This window comes from Brachyistius frenatus, unplaced genomic scaffold (genome assembly GCF_029030835.1).
Source record: "Brachyistius frenatus isolate BFR_SWC_R1_liver_20210118 unplaced genomic scaffold, ASM2903083v1 Contig_18, whole genome shotgun sequence".
Classification (NCBI taxonomy): domain Eukaryota; kingdom Metazoa; phylum Chordata; class Actinopteri; family Embiotocidae; genus Brachyistius; species Brachyistius frenatus.
This window is the reverse complement of record NW_027210617.1, coordinates 998,488-1,024,422: the sequence shown is the minus strand read 5'-3', so window position 1 is coordinate 1,024,422 and position 25,935 is coordinate 998,488. Positions and strand designations below refer to the sequence as shown.

Below are 25,935 nucleotides of genomic sequence, written 5' to 3'. Positions count from 1 at the left end.
TCGACCAAGTGACCCAGTGTACTGTTAAGGGAAAACAACATTTCTTGCAACTGCGGCGAGGTCCCCGAGCAGCGAGAGAGGAATCGGCGATGTGACTGACACCGGGTGACAAACACTTTGAACTCAGACAACAGGAAATTAATGCAGGGAGTGCAGCTCGCGGCACAACACATTGCATGCGGCACACTTAAATTGACACGTCTATCCAGATGACACATGTTGATACCGTGGCTGTGGCTTCGGTTTCACTTGTGCGTCTCTGCATCTGGTTGTTCTGCAATGCGGCTGGCACACTGACCACATACAGACAGGCCCCGCAGACACCGAAGCTGCCCTCTGAATACAAATATAAGTGGTGTAGCTTTTACATCCAAAAACAAATCTCAACAAGGCATCAGCAGCACTACAAACTTAAAGTGAGAATAAGATTGGCAGAGGTGCATTGAAATGACCCCATCTAAAGTGACTGAATGCAGAGTTTGCAGTTAGCCAGAGTGGGCAGTGATGGTATCTGTTTTTTTTGGCCTGGGGGGGCCTCTGGAATTCAAGTGCTTACTCTCTTGTCTGCCTACTGAACCAAAAAGTGATTTGTTGGGCTACAAGTACACTGCGGTGTCTAGTTTTTTTAAATGCAGGTTTTGTGAGGAAATAACTTTTATCCACAATAGCAGCTCCAGGTTGTTTCAGTAGAGACGTCTGCTCACAGTGAAACACCTGAACAAGAGAAATCTTTTCTTCTTCAACCCTCTTTTCAGCTAGCCATCGACAAAACTGTGAATCACAGCTAACATCTGGTACGGAGGGAGACACCTGATCAAATGATCATGTTATGATTGCAGTTTCATCTGACAAAATTAACACAAGGATAAGTGCAATAAGCCTTGCTGTGTAATTGGAAAAACAGTCATGTAAAATGTGATCATGGAGATTAGAAGCACTTGCATGACTTTACAGCCACACAGTCTCTGACCCTCCCTGGGCTGGTTTATATCATTGTTTTGGAAAAGTTCAGTTTACCTTGTACATACTGAAACGCCAAGGTAGCATTTTATAGTTTAGATACTGTTTTAGTGTGATAGCAGGGCTAAAGAGAGAGAAAAAAAAAGTTTTTCAAATGTGCTTGGCTTAGTGCAAATGTACTCTTAGTCTTTTATGCATGTGTTGTTTCTTCTCTGTACCAATTAATCTCTTTAAAATGGCCTGCAGTGTCCATATACATCTTAAACTTTAGTTTCTTCCAAGTTGCATTGAACCAACAGAATTTAAAACACAACAAACATGGCCATCCTGTGGTTCCTCCAAATATCAGCTGAAGATCTAATTTCACTGATCTGCCTGTCACAGCTGTAAGCTATAACATCAAAGTGAGTCGTAATGTGGTTCCTACTTGATATCACCTTCAAGCTGAAGAGCCCTGATGTACTCACGACAAAACAACCATTCAGCATCTGTTAGAATCCCCCTGGCTCTGCTTTACCACATTTTAACAGTACATGTGCAGGGAGGAAATATTGTAGGCCCCCACAAGACAGACAACAAAACGACAATTTGCCATAATGATTACACTGCACTGTAGGCTTGTGCATTGAATTACAAAGTCGGGCCCCAGCCTGTCATTAAACTGATATTCCACTTAGGACATCCGCAGTGTCGGCCAGACTTGAGCTCTACATAAAGGGTGAAACTAATCAATCAAGTGGCAGTGCCACCATATTCCATTACACTAAGCGTTATTGAAATACATTCATATTAAAAGTCTATTTCCAGGGCTTCTGCAAGAACACGGAATAGGCCCCATTCATCGAGCTGAGTGTCAATACTGTGATTATCACAAATAAGCTCAAAGCAATTCAGCCTCCTGTATTAACAGAAAAACGGCTCGGAGGGCGGAAGCATGCCTGACATGAGACAATCTGATCATTTAAATCTATTTTTGATTGTTGGAGATATGAAACCCCGGCTCACATAGCATTATTTGCTTGTCTTCCCTTTTTCAGTCAACATAATGCTTTTCTCCCTTCCTATCTGCAACGCGATCCATTGAATTGGAGATGTAATTGACATGATTGACAAGACATATTATTGTCGTTTGTAAGCCATCAGACACAAGAAGTTTAAAGAGAAGGCTTTAAAGGTCATGCCAGTAATTCCATCGGCTAAGAAATGTACTGTGGAAAGATTTCAGGGCTTTCCTCTGCTGATGAAACAAAGGCACAGTATAGTAATATTACTCTGTAGCACCATACTACCACTTTCAAAATAATGTGTAAAAAACACTTTTTTTTTTTTCAACATATGTGGAAACTTGGCTGACAGTTTTATTTTTCATTTCAGGCTTGGTTCAGAGTACAAGATCTTCTATGATGATTAAAATTTGATGCCATTTTATTTTTGTTTTCCCATCTTGGTTATTCAAATCAAATGTACAGTCCTGTCAGTCAAATATGTATTTACAAATAGCCAGCCAACAAAGCGGTGCTGTGTGCTGTCACTGGCCATGGGTGAAGTAAACTGTTGATAGGAATCAAAAAAGTGCCACTGATTCCTAGAAATGCATTCTCATTCTAATAAAATGAAATCAGATTAGACCTCACAACACTTCACTCATGCTATATTGAAACTGACCTGCAGTTCAGCAAACATAACATTATCTGGCCTACTGTATATTCTTGTGTTTTTATCAGATGGGTTTATCTGTTGCCGTTTCATTGCCTTCGGTCTGCCTATAATTACATTTGAACATGTGAACTTGTTGATTATTCAATAATAAAACAAGTGAGCTCGACCCAAAGTATATAATAAACAAGGGGATGTGTTAGTGCATTTTAACATTTGTTGAATAGAGTCAATAATTGCAACAACAACAAAAAATTATATGTGCTTGTATTTCTATTCTCTTTTAACAGAGAAGAGAAGTGGAGCAAGCTGTGCATTGTCTTAACCAGCTATTGACTGAGACAAACTACTACACAAATAGGACAATGACAACACAAAGGCAGCGCAGGTAATCGAAAAGAGATCACTCACACACAAAATGTTCTTCGAGATATACGCTCGCACACAGTTGCGAGCACCCTGTGGGACCACTTGCCCAGGATTAGCATGACAAGGTTCGTCCGCAAAGCCCCCTTTGAATCTCAATGAGAAACTACAATCCAACTGAGACATTCATAATATATTTTATATCTTCTCTTCATAGTCTCCCTGCACATTCGCCACCAGCAAGGAAACTCTGAATCAATATTCAGTGGCAATGCACAGCGATACTCAAGGTTACAACTGTTTTCCCTGTATTTATCAATTATACAAAAGGCACAAGGCCCAGGAAATTGAATGCTATTTTCACTATATATTCCACCAACAATTACAAATTAATATATGTTGTTAAATGTTTTCATCAGAGCCTGACATTATAGCATGCCGTTATTAGCATGTTCTTTCTGGAAATAATTTTTTTCGTCAACTCTCATTTTGTTCCTGGAGCACATGAGCAAGTTTTCCATATTATTGATTCCTTTCAGTTTGACTAAATCAGAGAGAAGATACTGTAGAGAGCAGAGAAAATCTGAAGTGTTTCACTGATGCTTTAAACCTGAAAAGTGACCTTCAAATTAGGACTTTTGCTTCAGTTTCTGAGCACAAACTGAAGGGGGTTTGTGGTGGTTTCTTTTTGATAACTTTCTTAAGTATCACTTGTTTTTGGTTTTTTTGAAGGCTGCCAGTGCACTGTTTCCTTGACAGAAGAAAAAGCTGCTGATAGATACACATTGATCATTAAGTCCTTGTTTTTCTGTTGAAGGACTCTTTCTTTTGTCTCATCCACCCTCCTGCTCGCACAATAACATGAGAAAAAGTAAACTTCTGTCTCTGTTGTGAGGTTTTGTTTGGATATATGAGATTGCAAAACCCACTCCAATTTAAGAGTTATAGTAAATGTGTGTCTCCTCATGTCTGTGTTATTACAATAACAGCAGTGCTTTGAGTATAAAGATGGAAGTAGTTGTCCCACCTACACTATTTTCTTCTTAAGTATCCTCTAGAACCAAATAGGGTAGGTGAGTGGCCATTAAGTCGCTACATATTCCTTCTCCTCTTGCCAAATGATGAATAGAGATGTTGATGCTGTGTGAATGCAGCAGTATAATAGATGATTTTGCATGAGACTCAGCATACAGTAGGTGTCTTGTGAGTGGGAGTTATCTATATTGGCCTGCAGGAGCTTGTACACAGCAGGAGATTCTGTAGTTATTGCTCGAGGCTTGCCTCCGGCGAGTGCCAATGAGTTTATCAGACGAATATTAGATTTACTGATGAGATGGAGTCTCTCTGCTGTGAAGTAGCTGAACACAAGACGGGAGGAATGCATTGTTGCTGACAACCGAAAAAAAACAACGTGAGAAGTCATAGCATTACATAAGAATATTGTGTTATATTATTTATTAAACTCTGCGGTAACTGGACATTTGAAATGTAATGTGCTGCATGCATTAGTCCGAAATATTCCTGACAAACTGCGTCAAAGACTGAGGACAAGAATGTGAATATTATTATTACTATTAATAATAACAGAAGTATAATCATCATCATGTATATTATATATTTTTTAATATATATATATACTTAATTATTTGTAGAATTATTTCTCCTACAGAATTGAGACCTATTTTCAGTTTTGTTCTTGTTAGACAGCCATGTGTGGCGCCAGGATTTTCTCACTGAATTGCCAGTCAAATTTAAAAAATAAGTAAACAACACAAGATATATAGCGTTACTATGGTCTAAGGCAGACTATATGTCCACAGTGGCGATTGTTGACTTTTGATAGTGGGTATGCTTTGGCACTTAATCTCACCACCCCACTGCAAGCAAGCAAAAACACACACACACACACACACACACACACACACACACACACACACACACACACACACACACACACACACACACACACTTGAATGAACACACCGATAGATGGCACATCTGTCAAAGCAGGACAAAACAACTGTTGTTGTTATTCATGGTAAAAAAAAACAAAAAAACATCCGCGATTTCCTGCACATCAAGGACCGCATATTGTCCATGTTTAGACATTTTAAACGTCCCTTGCTGAGTGCATTGCGTACTTTTTGACCCACTCTCCCTCCTCAACTTGAATTCAGACTATGCCTCCATTTGTCCAGTACTGACATCGTGTCTATGGGATGACTGCGTAGCTTTAAGTCGGGTGCTAAAACCTGTCACGGGTAACACCCGCGGCCCTCCTTGAGCAACGTGTCTGCAGGCAAAACAAGACGCATGGTCCAGCGACAGTCTGTGCTTTTCATCAAGGTATTGCCCAGCATATGGCGCCTCGGTCCACCACTGGCTGACTGGCAGACAGAGGAGGGCAGCGGTGGATCTGCTGCAGCTCAGGGTCGAGGGGTTGCTCCTACTGCTGTGGGTCATAGGCTCCACAACTATTCCGTCTTAGTCCTAATCCTCCCTGTAGTCATTAGAGCTACCGTGCAAGTTATACTCGCAGTTATTCCGCTTCTATTTATTTCCCACGGCATATGGCCATAGCACGTTTGTCGGTCTTCGTTGGAGTTTGCAGTTGTTTACGCTGACATACATGAAACCTTCTCGTGCTCCACTCAAGCACGCTAGCTAGCTTCACGTAGAAAGTTCACTGCAATACGACACGACCCCCTGACCCTTGGCTCTTAACAAGCTCTCGCGAGACTTGCCACTTCGATTTTATGTTGTAGTTGTACTCGAAAACTATAATTAAAATGATCTATATCTCCATCAATACGGAAGCCGGAACCTGTTTTTTTTTATTTTCATATGGGTTTAAAAAAAAATTCTACAATTTTTCTATTAGTAAATATTTGTCCCACCAGAGATTTAAAATCACAATGTTGCTGATGTTTATCGAAATGTTTCCATGAGTAGTCTAGACAGATGATGTATTTCTACTCACTTCAAATGTCTAAATAAATCACATGAAGGAGTCTATAGATAGATGTTTTTGTTAGGATGTTTCTTATTCTGATTACAAGGGCTTCTGCAGTTCTCACCTTCAAATCCAGTCATAGGAATTAACTATTCCTCCTTGAGGTGAATGGGAACTCTGTATATTGGCAGAGTGGAATGGTTTATTTCACCTTTTTTTTCTAAGCCAGTCGCTCTCATCCTTTTTTCATTTGAAATCCTGCATCTAGTAATTTCATAATTATGGGAGGGGATTATAACGAAGGCAGCTGGAGCTGCAGGTTAATTGGATTTTTCACCTCGACGGGACCGGATCTAAGTCGCCCATGGGCCGCAAATCTGCACATTTGAAGTTGGGGACAGGACAAAAGAGGCTGGGGGAAGAAAAGAGTAAGCAGTTAAAGGGTCCCCTTTGACTTCAAGAGTTTGGGAAGTTACTTTTGCGCTGCCAGTTACTGTTTGTGGCTTCAGAGGTTTCCCTTTGCTTGTATACAATTGCTTTCATCCATGGTGATGGCATCTATAATTGGCAGTGTTTTCCGTTAACAGGAGTCCCTGCTGCAGCAGCTATTGCAGTGGCTATTGATAACCTCAGAGAAATCCCAAAAGGTTTTTAAAATGAACTTCTTAAACTGAACTTGCAACAAATACATGAATGTAGACTTGCAAGAACAGTTAGAGCATGCTCTAATTTGAACAAAATACTAGTATTATTTAAGTTGGTGACCTACAAGATACATATAAACACTTTATTTTGTTTGTTAATGTGGTGATGTGTATTTACAAAGTCGCAGAAGTGGTGTGAATTAAAGAAGCACATCATTATTTAGGCTGATGAAGATCATTACAGTTAATCTTTAATTGATGATTCGTTAATCAAATGTTTCTTCAGTCTCTCTGTGACCATAATACCAAGTGGTTTTAGCAAAACCTTCATTGTTTTCCATCTCCCAGGGGGGGGGGGCATGCACCAGACCTTCAGTGCATTCTGGGATTTGGAAAAAACACACACAAAATCTTTCATCAACAGGAAAATCTCTTTCATGCCATTGCATCATATCCAACAGAAATCCTTAGATCTTGAAAGTTATCTTGACTTGACAATCTCAGTTATCCATGTTTGGTCACACATTAGTCTCATGTCTCTGTATAGTCAACAACACATCCGTCTTTAGCAGTTTCACTAAGATTCTGCTGACAGCATTCTCTACCTGTTTCCAGGGGCCGACTCGCTCCTCTGTGGGAGGAACTGAGCTCTCAGCCCCTCAGCTCCTGGCCTACTTTTGAATCAATGTTTGACAAAGGGCGAGTCTCTCCCTAAGCAAAAGACAGGGAATTAGAGAGGCTCAAGCATGGAGAGAAGGCCACACGCAAAGCTTGAGGGTGCGGAACCCACATTCTCTGTCACAGACAAATAGTCAATCCAAGATCATATTTCCCTGCCCTAATAATGAAAATAAACCTACTTACCCACAAAGTGAATCCGTGTGTAAGGTCACCGTGTTAGGATAAACAAACAGCATTCACAGAGAGGATAGAGAAAAGGTTGGCGATTATTTGCTTGCCTGATTTTGAAGACAATGACTTATGACACCATTAAAAAGTGAAACTGCTGATAATGTGGATTTTATTTTAGTTTATACAGAGCCCTGCGCTGAAGAGTTGTCCTTTCTGTTCCAGGTAAACTGTAAAAGCTGGTGAGAAGTGTCTCCAGGGGTGATTTATGCCAAGGGAGTCAATGAAGAGAGACAAATTTGCAGATTAGAATAACTTTTAACAAGGCATTGCCTTTGGTGTTTCCTGCAATAACTTATGTGAGGTTTTCTGAGGCATTGTGCACACAAGAGGGTGTTTTCCTGGTGTAAGTGTGGGATTAGCCCTCTCATCTTATTTGTTAACATTAATTGTTGCTTTATATTTACTTTTATTACAATTTACAGTTTGTTACTGTCTAACAAAATATCTCATCTATAATATTTGTAATCATTAAAATGAGTATTTTAAAAAATACATGTAAATTATCCTTTATAACTGTAGGGCTCTTCAACACATAAAATGGTGCTGGTTGTTTAGAATAGAAATCAATATGATTTATTTCCCTCATTATTATGCATGTCATTGTGCCTGCAATTTGAACAATCACCTCAACACTTGATTCCAAACTGACATTCAAGGGGTCTGCACAAGACATCATAAAAAAAAGAACATAATTCCTCTAGGACAATTTGAAGCCTCAGATAATTGCTCAAAATGTCACATAATTGTTGAAAAAGTCAAAACAACACGCAGCCCACACTGCATCATATGCACTGACAAAAAGTGCATTTTTGCTAAGTTCTGAGTCATTTCCTTCAATGCCAAATGGTAAACAGTGCAATTTCCAGCTACCCTGCTGAGAGCTGTCACTCTGCCTCAACTGGTGTCAGATTAAAATGCTCCATAAATTAGCATTACCTGAGGCATAAACCATACGGGAACTGACTATGGGCTTCAGCAGCAGCAGATATTAATTAGACCAAATATGTGTCATACCCGGACATATTATGTATAATATATTTCTACAACCGCAGCCAAGTGTAACATTGACCCCTTGTTAGGTCTGTGGACACATTTCCACTCCCACACAGCATTAAAGCCAACATCTTACTACAAGATTTCTGCAGTGCCAGGCCCTTTAATGGTGCCCAATCTAGTGCTCATTCAATAATATACTAAGTGGACAATGCTTTGAACCAGTATCATTTTTGAACCTTTATTAGTGTTACAACCACACAGAGGAACATTTACAATGCAATTTTCCTACCTGAGTTTCTCATATTTGAATCACATGGAAAGATTTGGCTTCTCTAACACATACGGTGGAATGAGATCTCTCTACTGTGCAGCGATTGAAGACTTAGCAGAACAAAAAGCAAATAAATCCTCTACAAAATAAATTCACCAATTTGCCTTTCAAGATGCTCGGGATCTTACTTATTAACCTGAGTCAAAAGTGTATTTTGTCCATAGCAAAATAATTCAACCTGTTTTCTCAAATAGCACCAAAAACACAAACCATTAAAAAGCAACTGGCATTTGACAAAAAATCTCACATTTATTTTATTTGTTAAACAAGTGTTGAACTTTACATCAGTCTTAAGTGATGAGCCCCTTGGTAACATGTTTACATAAAAAACATGAGCTACAGTACAGCATGTATACCAGTGCTGGAAAATATTCACACATTTCCCATTTATTTTTTGGAAAGATTTTAATAAATAAAATATCCAAACCCAAGCGGAAGAACTACATTTATGATAGAAACTTTATTGTCAAAAATCTGTCTCATTTCGGTTGCGCTTGCCCATCACTCTGCCACGACCGTTAAAAAGATCTATTTCAATCAGAATTACACAAAAAAACTGTGCAATGCATAAATCACCTTAACTGGGTTTTGCATTCCCATTCTACTAAAGTAATGCCACTTTGGCAAAGTCAAATAAACATATTTCAATGGGCGATATCAATGGAACTCATTAAGCAAAAAACACTGTTCACAAGTGGAAAAAGTGATAATGCATCTTTGTAATTTGCTGACTCCTTTCTTTTTATAAGCCTTTACGTTCAAACATACTACCATGAATGAAGTGTTGGAACCATAAACACACTGTATAACATATGTGCAACTTCTACACAATAGTCTCTCAAACGTTAAATTTTGCAATTAAAAGGTTTCTTCATATTTATGGTTTCCCATGATTTTTTATTTTACACTAGCAATACAACAAAATATATATTTTAGCCATTTTCCTTGACAACAGTTCAAGGTACAGTTGAGAAAATATAAGGCCAGGGGCTTGATTGCTAGTGGTTATACAATCCAAACTTCATGGTGATGGAAAGCGACCAGGACCTTATATTCCTTCTCCAACAGTCTGATCAGGAACATTTTACAAACATGTCCATGTCCCGGTCAAGGGGTGTCTTTTTGTTTACAATAAAAAAAACAGGCTTCAACTAGGATGTTGGGGAGTGTATGTACAACCTTTTGACTGGGAAATTGCTGATTGGATGTAGCCAGTAATGTTTTTCTTCTTTTTAATTTTTTTGCTTTTTTTATTTTTTATTTTCATACCTTAAAATTTTCTCAATTATTCAACAGCAGCAGCACATTTAAATACATAGTTGGCTTGTCTCTTAAAACTGAAATTTGACTCTGCATTTTATGTACAGTTTCATTTAAACTATGCACTGCCATTGCTGTGCTCTGAGTCTATTGGTCTGAAGGGAGAGAAGGAAGAGTGGCATGTTTGGGGAGAAGGCAATGGCGATGCAGATGGGGGAGGGGAGGTTTGTAAATGGCTAGTGTACGTTATTTGACGGGACTTCTAGGCTCTCTTCAAAAATAAAACAAACACTTCATTTCCCCCCACTAGTGTGTCCTTCAAGGGGTCAGGGCTGCAGAAGGGCAGGAAGAGATTGGGGATGATTTAAATACATTTAAAGGCTTGTCACTAACTGCATTTGTCCTTCTCGTACGTCGCCTTCAGGTATGCAGCCCTCTTTAGTAATGGGAATAATGTAACCATCACTGCTCCCTCGGCCTATCTGGTAATAGGCTTGGAGCTGGTGGCCGCCCCCTAAATTAGGCATGCTCTTGTAGTAAACGTCCTCGTTCTCGCTCCTCTTGGAGGGGGACAGGTCCTCCACAACATCGGGACTGCTCTCAGGGTACGGAGAGTCTTTCAGATTAGGCATACTAGTGTACAAGGAGTCTCTGTTGGGGGACTGCAGACTATCGTCGGGGTTGGTGGGTGTCAGCTGGCTGACAAAGGTTTCCACTCCCCCATCGGTCCTCACCTTCTTCTGGGGTGCATACAGAAGCGAGTGAGTCCGCTGGGGGATGAGCGGTGCCTCTAGCTCCTGCTGATGGTGCAGCTCGAGGCCCACTGTGTCACCCACGTGGACCAAAGACGAAGCATCAGCTACGATAGCGTCATCTTCGCTGCTGCTGCCACCTACCACCGTCACCTTGGGCGGAGCCCGCTCCGTGCGGTGGTGATGGTGGTATTGTGGCGGCTGCTGGTGGTGGGGAGGATGATGTAAACTGTGGTGCTGCTGCTGTTGCTGTTGGTGGCTTTTGTTACAGGCACGCAGGTTGTTGTGTACTAGCTCAGAGATGATCATTTTCTCGAAGGCAGCGTCGTCCAGACTGAGGCCGCAGTCTACTACCTGCACACTGTCGCCAAAGTCCCCATTGCGGAGCGAGTAGCTATTATTAAAGTTACCATTTAGCGGTAGAGTATCCATTGCACTTGTATCCCTCACCACATTGTTCAGTGAGTGCCCTGGAAAGAAAGGAAAACGTGAGGAGATTTTACATTAGTTGACACCAATAACCATGAAGGGAAGGAACTAGTTAGGAACAAGTTTAATGCTGTTTAGGATGCAGTTTCACGTAGAAAACTGAAGTCAAATTAAGCCATGCCATAAAATCTGTTAGTTGGGCACAATCCTTAACATACAAAACAGAGGCATGCATTATTCGCAATGAGAAATCATTTTACTTTCTCGTAGATACATTTTGACTTTCCCTTTCCAAAATTGCTTTAAAACAAACTGGGCATTGTGCGTTAAAGTCTGCCACAAAACGTGACAAAGCTATGAAAAAGATCCCAAACAACATTAAGAAACAAACTGAAACAGTAATCACCATCACAACACACCGGGCAAAAGTAGATGTCCACAAGTATGAAGCCACAAACGGGCAAGCTACAACATTTAAAGGTTTTCTAGCAACTAATAGGTTGGATGTGCTGAGGTAACAAAAAGGACGGAGATGGGAAAAGATGACATAGACAGAAAAGGGAAAGAATTATTGTTTCAACATGGGACAGCCATCTTTGCTCTCACTACAAGGGGAGCCCACAAGCAGCACTCCACCATCACCACACACAGCAGGTGAAAAGACTCACTTTAGACAACTCACATCATGTCTGTCTGCTCAGTCTATCTGGTCTAAGAGCAGCTGATGTACAAAAGAAAGTAAAATGATTTATTGTAACATGAAGAATCACTCAAAAGAACAACAAAATGTAAAGTAAAGGTCTTAACTGCAACTTAGCAAGAGCAAGGGTTCAGCAAATGAAATAAACAAGCATTAAACAGCTTTTACTGTTATGAATTAAATGCCAACAGCGACTTTTTTGTGGATTTTTGTTTTGTTTTGTTTTTTTGAATTGACATTGTGTTGGTACACTTGCTGTCCATTAGTTGGCAGCTTGTGTACCCAAAGCTGGCAAAGGTCAAAGCTTGCCCGCAGCCCGGCACTTGGCATCCGTCACAGAAACAGTTCCCAGTGAGACCCTAGACACTAGCAGAACAGCTCAAGAAAACACAGCCGCTGCAGAGGTCAGACGCAGTCATGTTAGGAATTTTTGAAAGCATGGAGGTCATGGAAAGCAGCAGCAGAAAGGATAAATATTAGTTTTGCTATGATTGAGAGAGGAGATAAGGCAAAAATGTGCTCTGCTATCTATCTTGCCTCCTTGTAGAATAACATGTAAAAATTAAGATGGAGGCACCTGCAATAATTTATGGTAATGTTTGTCAATGTCCAAAAAAAGAGAGGACTGATTGTGATTCTAGGTGTATTAAAGGTGTATTAAAGTTGCAGAACTAATTAGAAATTAGGTGAAATTGAAAAAAAGAAAAAGTCATAGAAAAAAAGAAAAAAAAAAGAAAGTAAGGGAAACTGAACAGCTGCGGCCATGACATCCATGTATTTATGCCTGCTCGGAGGTAATTTAGTGACCAGACAGGTGTTGTCCGGAAAGGTGCGAGGAGAATACTACTGGACACTGAAACTGCTGAGTGCCACATGAGGACAGACATTTGGGAAGAAAAGAAAAAAGAAAAAAGAAAAGAAGAAAAGGAAAAAAAAAAAAAAAAAAAGGAAAAGAAACCATTCAAATAAAAGCTTCTTTCAAACAGAAAAAAAGCAACACAATTTTGGTTTGTTAAAACCACTAATTAAGCAGAAGAGAGAAAAGCAGAGTAATGGGGATTTGCGAGAAATCTGTCAGATCAGGAAGATTACTTTAAATGACTTAAAGAATCTTTTTATTTTATTTTCCGATTAGAGGAGAATTTGATTGGATAATTTTGTGAACCACTTGCTCACTGAGTGTGTGTTAATGGCCTAAAGTAAACCAGTGATTGTGCCAGGGGGGTTTGGTTGTTTTAAATAAGCATGCTGAAAAAAATTTACATTTGATAGGCAAAGTTAAGTTTTACTCCCATACTTGTCTCTCTGTAGGTCACTAGAGGGAAGCACAGGGGGAAAAGCACAAAACATGACAAAAAAATGCCATTTCAGTTTCGAAAGTGAATAACACATATAATCACAGCACAGTCTTTACAGTGTGATATATGCTTAAATGTCATGTGCAATTGAGATATTGTGATTTTTCAATGTATTGTATTATCTTTTACCAAATACTCTATAAAATCTATCCATCTATGCATAGTGTAATGTAATGCTACGTACAGGGTTTCCACTCTAAATCAACCTGACTTTCACTGACTAAAAAGCTGAAATTACACGACCTATAATGAACAGGAAAAAAAAAAGCTGCCAGACAAGAAACAATGACTTTTCTGTTAAAAAACAAAACAAAACAAACAAAAAAAACGGCTGGCACATGGTACTCCGTTTGCACCGGTATTGAAAGAATTTAAATACATGTCAACATACTTGTTGCAGAGGCAACAAAATTATCTAACAATAATGGTAATTAGTTTGCAACCTAATAACCTACATTTTAGTCAGTGACCACTAATGCTGCAAAACATCCACATTGACAATAACTAGCTAACTAATGTTATAGCTAAATGGAAAATATAACATTTTGATAAATGTCAACTAAAATTTTAATATGCAAACATAATTTTCTGATATTCCATGACTTGGCACAAAAAAAATGATCAAATTCCCTGACTTTCGCTGTCTGGAAAAGAGTTTTAAAATAAATTGATATATCCCTGAAATTCCCTGACCTGTGGGAACCCTGTATATAGACTGTGTTTGCAGTTTAATGTGTTCTAAGGAGAAAACTCCCGCAAAAGCATAAAAAAAATGAACAAATCACCTAATACATTCAGGGGAATAAATCTTAATAATCATGCAGTTTATTCTACGGCTTCAGGTCTACACCATTGTTTACATTATCTCCAGGCAGAACATGTAGTATCTCTTTCCCATCTTAAATCATTATGTCCCGTTTAGAGTTTGGATAAGAGACATACGAGAACACAGAGGCTGGATAGAGGCAAACCGCAATGATCTCTGTCGTGCATGAAAACGCGTGTGTATCTTCACACACAGACACACACACACAATGTATACGGTCTATGCGCGACAAACACACACACACACACACACAATAAGTAGTGTATCAAGGATTTGGGAGACAGTGATTCAGAAGGAAAGGTGATACTGCAGAACATCCTGCTTTTCATTTGGCCTGCTGTATAGTCAACTGAAGAGACGAAGAAGGAGAGACAGAGAGGAGGTAAAGAGAGGAGACAAAGACAGAATGCAGGTGAAAGTATTAAGTAAGCACACCTGGCGAGTTAAACACTGGAGCCGTGGGGGTGTTACATACGACTGTCTCAGCCAGTAAGGTGTTATAAGGGTTGTTAGTGCCTTGTGGCCGCAGAAGAGGATTTGTTAGTAGATAATTCCCGGTCATTCCTGGAGTGGCAAGACAGAAGAGGAGCATATAAGTTTGGCAGTAGACAGTGATTGATAGTGTCATGGAAAAAAAGAAATGAAGAAAATCTTCAGCAGGTTTGTCTTGAGGCATGTGGTGGGTGTATGCCAAAATCTGAAAGTAGGCTGTTTATTTTAAAGTAGTGAATGCAGAATGAAGTTTGAGAGGCAACCAGGGAGAAGCAAGAAACCAGCTAAATCTGCATGTGCCAAAAATATTCTACTTTTCGCTGGCCTTCTGCTGCTGGCCGCCCAGTTCATTTGTTTTGCGTGCTGCAAGAAATTTCCAACCCACCGAGTTTTCAACCTACTGTGCTCATTATTGCATCAGAGTTTTTCCTAAGTCATATTTACTTACTATCTTGAGCATTATTTTTTTTTTTAAATAGCATCCTGTGTTTCTGTGATTATGCAGGTTAAGGTTTTGCTGTTTGAACCTAGTCCAAATTTAAGAGAAAGGAAAATCCTTCCAAGTTTTCACGTCATTTAAAAAAAAAAAAAATTATTTTTTTTTTATTAAGGCTCAAAATCAGTAATTTTCTTCAAAAAAACCTCATCTCCATTTTATTTTTTCCCCCCCAGCTTGAAGTGTGTTTTAAGGATCTAATGTATTTCCGTTGCCATTCATCACCTGTGTTAAATGCCATCTGTCATGTTGAGAGGTCTCCAGGGATGTTTTTAATGACAGGGACTTGCTTCTAGGAGATATCGCCCTCCTTCAGTGCACCGACTCTCCAGGGGTAACGACGCTACTACACCCCAGAGTGATCAATATCCACCCTTTACATTAACATCTCCAGAAAATGGTACTGTACGGAAAAAAAACCCCGCCCGATTCCTATATTGTTACTGATGTATCAGCAAGGTAAAATGTGCTTCAAAGCCCAAGGCGTAATGTTTTACCTTGTGGGAAGTGACAGCAAAAAAAAGAAAGAGAAGGCAAAGAGCCGCAGCGACAGGAGTCAGAGGAGGGGAGAGGAAGGCGTGGCGTTAAACTACCTTGGTGTAAACCCTCTTTCCCCCTCGCATGCTTGGAAAGCCATTTCAGAGGTAGCAGAAAGCCGAACAACACACTAAGCACTCCAGGTCAGCCAGAGTTGAACATCATCTACTCATCATCATATTTGTGCTCAAGCTAAATAATAAATGACAGTTTTTTTTTTTTTTTTTGCTCCCTCTCTCATAAATCCCCTTGTAAAGTAACAGAGGTCACCTTATATGCCAGGCAACAAATGGCCTTTTCCTGCATGTTAAGATTTTCCGAAAATAAAACTTTATTTTTTCCCCCCTCATGTTTTGTCTCCGTTTCCCCTGAGCCTAGGTATGAACTTTGGACAGCCAGCACTTAAATAAAAAACATTCTTTCAGCCTTGCCCCGATTTGAGACTGACGTTACCGGCCAGAATGACAGCGCACAGAGTATTTGAGGATGGATTTTTGTAATCCTTTGCTGGCAGAAAAGGGAGACTACACTAAAGGCCTAAATCGTTTTTTTCTTTTTTTAAACCGCACTGCTCTGTCTTTTCAAGCTGAAAGCATTTATTACGATTACCAGAGAAAGACCATGCTGGTGAGATCATTGAAACTTGAAGGAGTTTTTTTTTTAGCTGGATGATGAAATGTGTGCAAAGGTGTGCATGTGGAGAGAAATGAGGTGTGAACTGACCTTGGTTAAGGGTAGAGGTGCTGTTGATGTCACCTGAGATAAAGGAGGACTCAGATTGCTTTCTTACGGTGTCATTCCACATTCTCCTGATACGACTCTGTCAGGTCAACAAGGGACATTCATTAGGACTTTAAACAAGCCCACTCACCTTTCAGATCAACTTTCATTTATTTTGTATGTACATACTATAGTCTCCATCACTCCTCACATGCCTACTAATGTCCAGTGAGGCAAAGGCAGTAGTAATCCTTTCTGCCTGTCTTTTAAAGCTAATTTTACGCAAGTCAACTTCCGCTCCAGACTTAACTCCTTTGAATGTAGCTGGAGGTTAAAGTGTGATGGGGATTTTTATCTACATCATAGTAGACCTGGTGGTATCGTCTCTGAAGGCCTATTAGCCTTTAGTAAGAAGGGGATACAGCACACACCTATGTTGTTGTTTTTTTTTTAGAAATTCTGGCTCCCCCTGCAGTAAAATGTGCCTTTGATGCAATACTATTTCCCATGCACATGACGTTAGTGAGAAAAAAGATAAAAGCAAGTGCTAAAGGGGGCAGAACAGAAGAAAGGTACTCATGCAGTACAGCAGATGCTGCTTGTAAAATGTGGAAACTTTGTGTCTCCTGATCTACCTCAGACTTGAAAATGCAGAATGTGCATTTTTTTGTGTGCAATACTTACACACTCATGATGAAAGTACGTTCTCCTGAGCAAGTGTTTAAACTTTGGGCTTCAGAACGATGGAAATGAGCTGTATGATGAGTGCGCGAAACACTGTGTTCTTCTGTTTTTGTGGCACTCGGTGAGTCTTTGACTGAGCGAAGTTGCTGCTCTACCTGTGTACCGGAGGAGTAGCGTGCGCTGGTCCGTGTGGTGGAAGTCTTTGCAGAGCCGTGCGAGCTCTCAGTTGGCAGCCCTCCGCAGCAGTACGTGTGGCGGAAGCACTTGCTGTACTCTTTGCGGACCTGCATGAGCAAACAGCCGAGTGTTTACATACAATGTTGACTTTACATATGACTTAGCCAAGATCCCAAAGCAAGCAGTGTTTGTTCTTTATATCAGCATGCGGTGCTCTGTGAATTCAGCATTGTGGAGTTAAGGTTCAGCCTTGACTGCTCAAAATTCCCATTCCTTTCACCTTGTAAGGAAAATCACTGCGTTTGAGCACTGCGGAGGACAAAGAACTTACTTTTTTCTGGAGAAGGCAGTGGAAAATGAAGATAAACATTCCTTGGAAGGTGTTGAATATGGTGAAAAGGTACGCCATGACGATTGAGGCCTCGCTGATGAAGAAGAGACCGAAGGACCACGTGAGACCCAGCAGGCAAAGCAGAGCAAAAGCACCCATGACCCAGGATCTGAGGAACAGAAAAAAAAAAGAAAAAAAAAACACAAGAGAAAAAACAAGGAGAGGACAAATTAAACATGAGTAATGTTCGGAGACAAAATAAAGACTGGAATTTTTGATTGCCCAATTCAGTCACAATGAAAACTTTGAAAGAAGCCGTAAACCAAGTGAAATAATAAAATGACAAAAACACGTATGTCATCCTCGCAGCCCCTTCACCACATGTCCCCACCCCTCCATCCTCACACACTGTCAGCCAAAACTCATGCAGTTCCTGCCTTCAAACAGGCTAGAAGGAAGCCTTGACCTGTTTTTCTGCAAATAACTTTTAATGTGTTAGAACATACCAAACAGCATAATTAGAAAAGCACAGCATGTTTAAAACTACTATAATATACCAAATATGTATCTAGTGAGTGTGTTATCAGAACTGGAGAACGAGGCAGACGTGGAAAGAGTTCAAGGAAAATTCATCGCTTCGTGTGTGAAGGTCCTGAAGAGCCTTCACACACCAACAGCGGCCACAGTTCAATGTTCAAACACACGACAATAACAACAACACTGGATTTCAAGATGATGGACACGGTGAGAGTGACCAGTCACAAGGATAGTGACAGCTTTGAAGCTGCAGTTTGGGAAAGGATGAGCTGGCGAAAGAAAGATAAAGACAGAAAGAGGGGAAAGAGGGGAAAAAGGAAGGAAAGAATAAAAGAGAGTTGAGAGAATAAACTATAAGCTGAAGAGGAGACTTCTGGGTAACATGTTCTTACTTGATAAACCGTTTATTATCTTCATAGCTAGAGAGCATGATAGGCAGGAAGAGAGAAACACAATTAGATTAGAGCGCATAACAGCGTGGGTTAGTCGGCATTTGAGTAAGATATCGTCAACTTTGATTCAAGGGTAATCACGGGAGGCAAGGAAATCACGTGTCTAACAAGAGCTGAGACTTTATGTTTTGCTGTTGATGATTCAATCAGAAAATTCGATGTAAAGCATTTGGTCAGGGCACATTCTCTGTGGTGGAATTTACATTTTTGCGACTATATGTGTGGGTGGTGTTGTGTGGGTAAAATCATCTGAGGTGTATTGTAAAAGCTTACCCAGGCAAATCTGTATTATAGTAGCCGTCACAAACGCGATAATTACTGGTGTGGATCGCAGAACAGAGAGAGGAGGAGAATGATCGGAGAAAAAGAGAGGACAGGGTGCGCGTTAACTTTGCCTTCACATGCAACATGCAATGAGCAATGTGCTATACTGACTTGGAGACCAAACTTTGGCACAAAGAACACAAAGAAAATGAGCACATGGAAAAACAGCTGTTAATACACAGTGAATTTCGGCAGTGTAAACAAGTTTGAGAGAAATAATTTCAAACATCCAGGAACAAAATGCACACCAATCTGAATACCACAATGTTTGGTAAACGTGTTCTGTTGTGGTCGCCTTGATAAGGGAGTAGTCAATCTCAAATAAACTAGGAAGTCTAAATAAGCCCTTTTCTGACTGCTCTCCCTGATTGCGGTTCTACCACAGTGCTGTAATGTTGCACACATTCATTAGGAAAAAATGAAAAATAACAAACACTGGGCAAAAATAGTTGCAGCACAGTGGGGAAGTGGAAACACATAATCACATAATGGTGCAGTGTTGGGAGGGTTACTTTTGAAATCTAACAGGTTACGGATTAACCCTGTTCAAAATATTATTTAACTATTTCATTTACCCCATCAAACTTGTTACATTTAATTACGTTTTAATTACATTTCTAACAAATGTTTTAAACCAGGCAATACATCTGAAGGGTAAACCTCCCGTCAGAAATCCTCTCTGGTTACTGTCAAAGTTTCATTAAAAGTTCTTTATATAACTTGAATTAAGATTGAAATGTTTTGATTTTAAAGTACAACCACCAAAACAAATCACACGTATGTAGATCACAACTGACTGCAGTGAAGGACATTTATATCCCAGAACCTCAAACCACCATCTATCTTTAGGCCAACTCCATCCAGAGTCACGACAGAACTATCAACATGGCTTGTACTGTTCACAGTTTTTTGATAACGATTCCTGAATTTTTTTGAAAGACCTCTTTGTCTACATGGCCGGCTGCCTCGGCACAGATGGTTACAACAATGCCAACTGATTTGATTGGCAGATGAGAGGCAGTGTGAAGTCAAACAACACCTATCAGAAACAATGATCAGAATTTAAGTGCATACTGCCAAATGAATGGAGACTGTCTGGATATGAGCGTATTCCTGCACAGTGAAAAGATTTAAAGCAACAGAATTAATATTATATTCAACATATAATTGTTTTATCAAGATCACATATTTTTTCTTAGTAACTGTAACTGATTACAATTACATGTGTTTTTTTTTTTATTTAATTACATTTAACTAGTTACAAGTTTTTAGTTACTCAAGTGACATGTGAATGCACTGCTGCAACCAAAAGGATCCTAAATGGAAGAAATTCAGTCTGCTGTAAATGACAATAGATATTGGTTGTACAACACAAGTGAAAAAAATAACAACAACAAAAAAACAATTAGGACTTCAGAAAATATTGCTTTTCTTCTCAACAGTAAAATGTTGAGGTGACTCGGAAAGCCTCAACTGGAAGGGGGATGGTCGGGTGGTGGCGACTGTGTTTGGAATGGTTTTTTTCTTTTCTGTCTGAGATCCGAAGCTGGGATCTATAAAAAAGGGTTTGACATGTTCCAGTGGCAAACACACATGGTAGCTGTTGTGCTGTACCCCACCCTACCAGAGAGAACAGTCCACAGTTAAGCTGCAGCCTTAAGAGTGATGTGTGTCATGCCAGTGCAATTCTGCGGCTGGCGGTTTGGAGCAACACAACAAAGGCACAAAAAAGACGACACACAAAGTAGGAGTACTTATCATGACACTTTGAAGAATAATTAAAAAAAAAAAACTGTTACATTTCAGTCAAAATAATAAATCCATCTGATTTGGATACTTTCAAAAATTGAGCCTCAAAAAAAGGAAATATATTTTTTGTTACTTGCTAGTCCAAGACTGAAACCTGTTAGTAGGGGAAGTAGAAAACATTTACCACAAGTGTAAAATAGTTTTTGAAAGGGAAGTAGGAGAATGGCAGCAGTATTATATATTACTGATGAGAAGGAGAATACGGGATATCAGCGTCTGATGCTTCACTTACTTTATATTCTCCAGTCGGCTAGAGTCTGGTTTCAGGGTGGTAGAGTGCTTCACCATTTTGTACATTGTGATCACCAGGAAGATGAGATTGAGCTGTCAAAACAGAGTAATGGCAGTGTTAATACATGAAGATGTATGACGGAAGATATACTGTAGTGGACAGAGAAAAAACTGTTAATTTGTCTCTAAGTATTAAAAGAGGAGAGCCTTCAACTCTCTGCATGTCCACAGACTAATCCAATAAACATCTATCGTTCCAGCTAGTCTCAGACGGGCCGACTGGCGCCAAATTTTGTGTCATTCTATATCAATAAGAGCATGGAAATGCATTAAAATCCATCACTGTTAAAAAAAAAAAAAAAAAAAAAAAAAAAAAAAAGAAACAGCCACACAGCAGCAGGCTGCCGGACTGGGAATGAAAAGTAGCAGGAGAAATAAGAGAGCCTCTTGTTGTACAAAACAACTGCATATCATTTTATGCACATAGTGAAATATTATAAAGGTATAACCAGCTGCAAAAAAGGCTTGCGGGAACATAATATATTTTGTTTGATTCTTGTGTGTGGCCAGATGAAAGGAGAGGGAGGAAGAGAAGGGGAGAAGGAGAAGGAGCAGGCATTTGCTTGCTTGTTTTAACGTATTAAATCTTAAGGGAGCCAGTGGCACACATCAGGCTGAGACACGGATACTATGTGCTGTGTTTCTGAGCACATTTATTTGGTACCTTAAAAATCAATACTGTGATTTAGAAGCACAAAGGCTGGATGGTCGAGCGAGGAGGCCCTCCAAATAATTTACTTCAAAAACATTTATTCTGGAGCAAACTAGTTCCTGACACAGCATGTACACGCACTCACCGCACATGAACCAAACTGTGCTTGTACTGCAAACCAGGCATGTATAAATAATGTCAAGCGATATCTAAGAGAGAAAAATTTAGATGCTTGTCTCCAATAGAGCATATCGAAGAAAAAAAATACAGCAGACAAATATTCATACACGACTGTATCAGTGGCATGCGAGTAACAAAAAAAACAAAACAATGTTTTTTCAACGACAGAAGTTTTTTTTTTTTTTTTCCCCAGGAAAGCCTCTCAAACAGTGTTATTGTGTTGCCTTTAGAACACCAAAACACTGGCAAACGGAAAGTGGAGACAAATAATGCGAGGGACCTTTGTGAGCTGGACCCAGACCACAGCCATTCATTGTGGAGCAGAAATTCTCCGTGTTCTGGTGCACAGTGCTATCAAAAGACTGCCTGTGATCAATACATCACCCCACCACATGCAATCAACTCATGGAGCCGCGCACAATAAGCCAGGCTCTAAAAGAAAGGGAGGGACGACTGCAAAAAAAGAAAAAACCCAGTGAGAAAGAGCGAGAGCAAAATCGTGAACCTTCTTTTATATCACAGACGGCACTGAAACTATGTTTTGTTTCGCAGCTATCAGCCATTATTTCTGTCAGCTGCCTGCATGAGTCAGACAGTGGGGGGATGGGGGGCGGGACAGGAGGGCGAGGACTTTTGAAAAACCCTTTCACACAGCCTGGAGTGGTGACATGGATCCAATGAGACAGAGGAGAGGGACACAGTACTTTAAAGTAACCTAGCAGCATGGCACATGTTCCCACCCCCACTGACATGCTTTCGCAGCCCTTCCCGGGGGATCCCTTGTGCTACAGTGGAGCTGCCTTGCCTCTATCCTTCACTCTGTCTCTGAATCATCACTGCAAGCCATGCAGAAGCACCTCGCCACACTGGGACTGAGGAGAAAGCTTTTTCTGAAGTGGACTGTGTGTGTACACACTGAACTCCAAATGAACTGCTGGGGATAAAATATTAAAGGTGCAGATGGAGCTGTCCAGATGATAAGAACTGCTCGCGACGTGTCATGATCCAAAAGGCCTTGTGTTGAAGCTATCTCAAGCATACTAATGGCTCCCCCCACCAGTCATTACTTCCATGTTCTTCTTTCATGGAGCTAATACCTCCTGTGCCCAGAGACAGGGCAACCTCTTCCTAAGAACAAGGATCTAAATGCCTGCTCTTGGTTTTGTTTTGAGTCAGTATTTAGGAGCCGTTTCAGCCTGGAGCAAAAAAAAGAATAATTTCAGGCACAGGAGAAGAAATAAAAGAATAAAAATCAAACAAACTAGACCACCTTACAGTATGTCAAAACCAGCACTACTTGGCACAAACATGGTTTGGGTGGCACGTGGGGATCCAGACATAAGCCACAGCAGCACCGTTTTCTCTCTTTTTCCTCTTGCTCATGTGCCTTTTCACCTTCTATCCCTCTCTCTCATTGACAAGGACAAAGCCAATTTGTAGAGAAACCAGGGTCACGGATGGTGCAGACAAACCTTGCTCCTGCACGCTCCCCTGAGACGCCCCTTTCCACAGTACTTTGTCTTGTTGAGTCAATTGTTGCACGGAATCAGAGGAGCAGTGTGCGAAGCCGGAGCCGGTGGAACAAAACCTCATTCCTGTCACACATTAGCTCTGCTACAATACATTAGCTCCTCACAGGGTCATAATTCTATCTCTCCGGTCATCACCGCCGGGATCCTGAGCATCATTTCCACTGCAGACATATTTTTCATGCAAATCATTACGAGAGCAACACTCGATTGGAAAACAATGAGGGCCCAATTTAGGGAAAAGGAAACAAATTCCTGTGTGGCTGACAGAGCTTTTGCTGAGACAGGGAGAAATGTACGTTTGTTTTAATACAATGTTAGCTTCTCCTCAATTATAAGCTCACACGTTCAAAGCGGGTGTGGAGAGGGAAAATAAAAAAAAAAAATCAATGAAAACAAGAAACAGGTATTTCAGCATTTACTCAGAGACGTTTCAATCCGACACAGACCCTTGTCGGGTCCTCTGTGCACTTCCTTTTCCATTTGTAAACACTGCATGGAGTGACAACGTCCGTCTTGGAGAAAACTGTGAAATGTAGTCCAGTGAGCAGATTGATCTTTTATTTATTCTCCTACCACACAGACAAAGAGCTGTACTGTATCTTTACTTAGAAAGCTCCTAGCAGTCGGCCGATGGTGTGTAGAGACTCGTTGGAATTTGACATGGCTGGCCCTTCGCTCTAGTATATTTTCAGTGTCAGCTTGATGTTCAACAGAGGTCACTGCATCTGTAGACACAGTACCAACCATTAGGCGGGATAATGAACACAGTACTGAACAAATACCACCCATCCTCCCTGCACAGCAGCAAGACAAGTTTGCAGAGCTTCCTCATCCCTTGGTGTGCACGAGGGCAAAGCAATACATGGTGCGGTAGGCTGAGAGGATATATGTGAGGAATACCACCTGCTATTTCCTCTTTTTTTTTTTTTTCCTCGTGCAGGGAAGTAAGACTCCCTGAGGTCTCATTCTTCTGAGCCTCTCTGATGGAGCGGGAGATAATAATGTCATGACCAGTAAATAATTGCATGCCTCAATGGGACATATGTCAATATGATATGCTATATGTCCTTCACCCTGGATAGTCCTTGACCAAACAGAGAGGTGCCTTTGCTTTTCTTCTCGCTGACACTGTCATCTGCTATTTTACTACAAGCAGACAAACACACAAGGAGGCGGATGCAGCCGAGGAGAAACGGAGCTATAAACTCGAACATTGCCATCCAACAATGTGTGCTGTAAAATGCACACCTCGTGACAAGTTTGAATATTTTCTTCCTTTTATCAAAAGACGTGTAAATTAAAGACCATTAGGTCATGTCTGTAATGTGGTGCTGTGTAAACGTGAGGTTAAAGTACGCCATCAACTCCTGATCCTTGTCAGGTGCTGAGAGGCAGAGGGAATTGTTGGATGCCTCAAAATCTGTCTTTGGCGCAAAATTAACCTGTCATCACTGAAGAGATTCGGAGCAAAAAAATCCTGCTGACTTGCCCCCTTCACTTCAACCATCTCACTTTCTTTATCTTTCTGCCGCATCTCTTTCATCTCCCCCTCTCAGTCCCTTCCTCACTCTGTCAGTCTACGTATTCAGAGGAAAATAAAACAGCTTACCATGATGATAAAGGTGACAGGTCCTATAAAGCTCCATATGAAATGATTATCCACACTTAGCCAGCACCTGTGACAAAGAAATACACACTTAAGCTTTGAGCAGCACACTGCAAAAATAAAATGCTCCTGCAGCCTAATACTAATGTAATTAAATTAATTTTGGTAGCTTTGACTAATGACATTGAATGTGTAATTTAGTCTCCATTATTTTTTATCAATGTTTAACTTGGAGCACTTTCACAGGTTGAACATTAATACAGTTGAACCAAACAGCGAGAGGACCCCAAGTAGCCCCACGTAATAACCGAGTCTTAGCTGAGATATGGCCATTAATCTACGTAAAAGGTTTTTCTGCACAGTGCTCTTCTCTTTAAGAGAGCATTTACAAACAAGAGGTCACAGGAGGGTCTTTGAGCAGAAAGGCATTAATGTAGCTGCGTCTCCCCTGAAACCACAGTGTTGAGTCTGTCAGCCACTTTCAAATGACATAAAAAATTGAACAGCTGCCCATCCCTGGCAAAAGGAGCTCAAATGTTTTGGTATAATCTCCAGGGAGACACATAAGGTGCTGGCAAAAACGATGAGATTTATTTTCAAAACGTGCCACACACAGACACGGCAGGTGAGCCCACACATTGTAGCATCCAGCATGTCTGCTCTGCATTTACAAGAGCTGCACCTACGCTTTCTTAGTCCCGTAGCTCCTGTAGTCGATAGCTGCGGAGACTCCCACAACGATGGCAGGGAAGAGGTAACCAGACACGTAGTAGTACTTTTTCCGGGAGTATTCGCTCTCGAAGACCTCCACGAGCATGAGGTAGAGCTGGACCCCCTCAAGACACATCCAGGAGAACGAAGCCAGGAAGAAGAAATGGAGGATCCCCGCAATGATTGCACATCCAATCTGAGATGCAACCACAACTCATTTAGACAAAGAATAAGGACTCAAGGACAAAGGATACAGTTACA

General features: G+C 40.5%; 1 protein-coding gene across 33 annotated transcripts in view; it reads right to left on the bottom strand.

Annotated features, from left to right (window-relative positions):
- Nucleotides 1-8,713: 8,713 nt before the first annotated feature.
- adgrl2a (adhesion G protein-coupled receptor L2a) overlaps nucleotides 8,714-25,935 on the bottom strand; it is a 96,598-nt gene continuing 79,376 nt past the window's right edge. For 4 of the 33 annotated variants that reach the window (XM_069694686.1, XM_069694691.1, XM_069694692.1 and 1 more), the window contains 9 exons: nucleotides 25,650-25,870; nucleotides 24,967-25,033; nucleotides 20,935-21,026; nucleotides 17,581-17,749; nucleotides 17,228-17,356; nucleotides 16,392-16,488; nucleotides 14,579-14,707; nucleotides 13,257-13,274; nucleotides 9,043-11,300 (listed from right to left, as the gene is read on the bottom strand). In XM_069694686.1, coding sequence (XP_069550787.1) covers nucleotides 10,453-11,300; nucleotides 13,257-13,274; nucleotides 14,579-14,707; nucleotides 16,392-16,488; nucleotides 17,228-17,356; nucleotides 17,581-17,749; nucleotides 20,935-21,026; nucleotides 24,967-25,033; nucleotides 25,650-25,870 — 1,770 coding nt within the window. In that variant the 3' untranslated portion in view covers nucleotides 9,043-10,452. Of the gene's footprint in view, nucleotides 11,301-11,927; nucleotides 11,981-13,222; nucleotides 13,275-14,578; nucleotides 14,708-16,391; nucleotides 16,489-17,227; nucleotides 17,357-17,580; nucleotides 17,750-18,509; nucleotides 18,537-18,842; nucleotides 18,888-20,934; nucleotides 21,027-24,966; nucleotides 25,034-25,649; nucleotides 25,871-25,935 lie in introns of all 33 variants that reach the window. The other 29 variants (XM_069694693.1, XM_069694688.1, XM_069694690.1 and 26 more) reach the window with 19 other exon arrangements.